The sequence below is a fragment of the Capricornis sumatraensis genome, chromosome 19 (genome assembly GCF_032405125.1).
Source record: "Capricornis sumatraensis isolate serow.1 chromosome 19, serow.2, whole genome shotgun sequence".
Lineage (NCBI taxonomy): Eukaryota > Metazoa > Chordata > Mammalia > Artiodactyla > Bovidae > Capricornis > Capricornis sumatraensis.
Window position 1 is genome coordinate 9,356,310 of NC_091087.1, and position 2,373 is coordinate 9,358,682.

The 2,373-nt window shown below is 42.0% G+C and overlaps 1 protein-coding gene across 1 annotated transcript; it reads left to right on the forward strand.

The window, feature by feature from the left end:
* Positions 1–1,998: 1,998 nt before the first annotated feature.
* On the forward strand, positions 1,999–2,136 carry LOC138095441 (thymosin beta-4-like). Its single transcript, XM_068991493.1, has one exon. The coding sequence runs from the start codon at positions 1,999–2,001 to the stop codon at positions 2,134–2,136; it is 138 nt and encodes a 45-aa protein (XP_068847594.1).
* The last annotated feature ends 237 nt before the right edge of the window (positions 2,137–2,373 follow it).

Genomic DNA, 2,373 nt, shown 5'->3' on the forward strand with positions numbered 1-2,373 from the left:
CTATTTATAAGCAAGAGTGTGCCTGTGTAGCTGATGTGGGTTTAATACTTTTTCTGGTGTGAAGGCTGTTTTTGGTGTGGATGTGTGTCATCTCTTTCCTCAGCGTGTTCTGGCTGATATCCCCTTGATAGAGAGTGTGCAGGTGCACAGCTCGTATAGGCTCCCAGGATGTGGGGGCAGCAGTTGGCTCCTGGTCACAGGTCCTTCCACAGCAGCTGCAGCAGGCTGCACACCCCCAGGAGGAGGGGGCAGTGGTTGACATTAGATTGCAAGGCCCTCAGCAGCTGTGGTGACAGAAGCAGCAGCAGTCCATGCCCACTGCTGGAGTCTGATGCGGCAGCTGTGACGTGCACCCACTACTGGAGCTCATGCAGGCAGTGCCCTGCTGCCTGTGAGCACACAGAGAAAGAAGTTCTAATGGTGAGCCTGAGCCTCTCCTTGGGCATGCCCCAACAATGGCTCCTTGCCCCTCTGGTGGGCCCAAGCTTCTTCCTAGATTCCCCCAGTTGTGCCATAGTATATCCTCATCCCCTCAAGCTGTCTTCAGGCAGCCAATCCCAGTCCTCTCTGTGACCTCTGGAGCCCGAGCCTCAGTACCCAGCCCCAACTTGTCCCAGCAGGCAGACAGAAAAGTGTCCTAGGCTGGGAAGTGCTGGCTACCACCAACCCTTTATGCAGATCTCTCTCTACTTTGCCTTCCATATACCTGTTGCTGCATTCCTCTCTGAGGCCCCAAAGTGCCCCTTTTGTCTCCACCAGTGAGGGGACTTCTCAATGTGTAGAAGCATTTCCTTTTTCACAGCTTCCTCCCAGAGGCACTGGTCCTGTCCTGATTACTTTCTCTCTCTCTTTTTTTTTGTCTTTTGCCCTACCTCATTATGCAGAGACTTCCTTGACCTTTTGGAAGTCTGAGGTCTTCTGCAGCTTTCAGTAGATGTTCTGTGAGAGTTCCACGTATGGATATATTTCTGATATGTGAATGGAAGAAGGTGAGCTTCACATCCTATTTCTCCACCATCTTGATCCCATTACCCTCAACTATTTCTTTAAAATGTTAACTCTGTAGAAAAATAATACAGATGGCATTGTCTGCAAGAATGATGCCATGGGGAAATTATCTGTTATGTAATCTTGCAATTTTCTTATTTTATTTCCCAGAGTGTCATATCATTTTTAAAGAAAGCATAAAACAAGTCTGGAAACATTTTAATGTAATCACTTTTTTTTTTAAAGATCTTTATTGAAATTAGGGGAAAATATTTCATATTGGTTGGATCAGAAGATGAACTCAAAGCTATATGTAGCAACACTCTAAATTGTCCCAATAACGATGAAATTCATCATATTAAGAAAATCTTAAATCACGTATCTCTAGATGACAGAATCCTAGATGAATTTTCTCAAATAGATTATCAATACATTTATAAGGACAAAAAGAAAATACAGCATTTTCATCCAGCTAGTCATTTAACTGTAAGAATTTCACAATATTTTTTTACAAGAATCTGGACAATCCTATTTTGCTAAAGATTATATGACAGTATTCTTTCAATTTTTATGATGTTCGTGCATCATGATCTAGTGATACAATTCTTTAGTGTAAAAATTCTGAAGTCAGGTATCTATGCAAAGGTAACAGGGATGAAATAAATAATACAGAAGTAATGAAGAGATTTTTTATTGATCACTGAAGTTGCCGTTGTTAATCTAAAGGTGAAAATGTTTGCAACTATCGTGGAAAGATGATTATTCTTTCTGAAATTATGAACCAGTTTCAAAAGCATTTCATTTTGATAATACAAGCACAAGAAAATCACAAGTAATGATAACCTAGAACCTATTAGAGATGTATCTAAAATCTGTAATCAGTATTTTCAGGTTTATGCATGACAATTGATGAGGAGTTGGTTGCATTCAAAAACCCTGTACAGACTTGGCAGCTGTCACTGCACAGACCGGAGCTCACTCGCGCTCAGTTTGCTCTGTTCCCGCGCAACCATGTCTGACAAACTCGGTATGGCTGAAATTGAGAAGTTCGAGAAATTGAAACTGAAGAAAACAGAAAAGCAAGAGAAAAATCCACTGCCTTCAAAAGAAACAACTGAACAGGAGAAACAAGCAGGCGAGTCGTACTGAAGCTTGAGCCGCCAGTATGCACTGTAGATTCCGCAAGCATTGCCTTATTTTACTTCTTTTAGCTGTTTAGTTTTGTAAGATGCAAAGAGGTTGGATCAAGTTTAAATGAATGGAGAACTACTGACAACTTAGACCTCTCCTTCCTCTCCTATCTATCTGCCTGTCTGGCTGACAAGTAAGGAAAAGAATGTGCATGTTGGTGAAGAAGGAAGCTGGGTGGGACGACAGTGAAATCTA

Excerpts from the sequence above, each read along its gene's own strand:
- LOC138095441 (XM_068991493.1), top strand. The coding sequence starts at position 1,999 with ATGTCTGACAAACTCGGTATGGCTGAAATTGAGAAGTTCGAGAAATTG.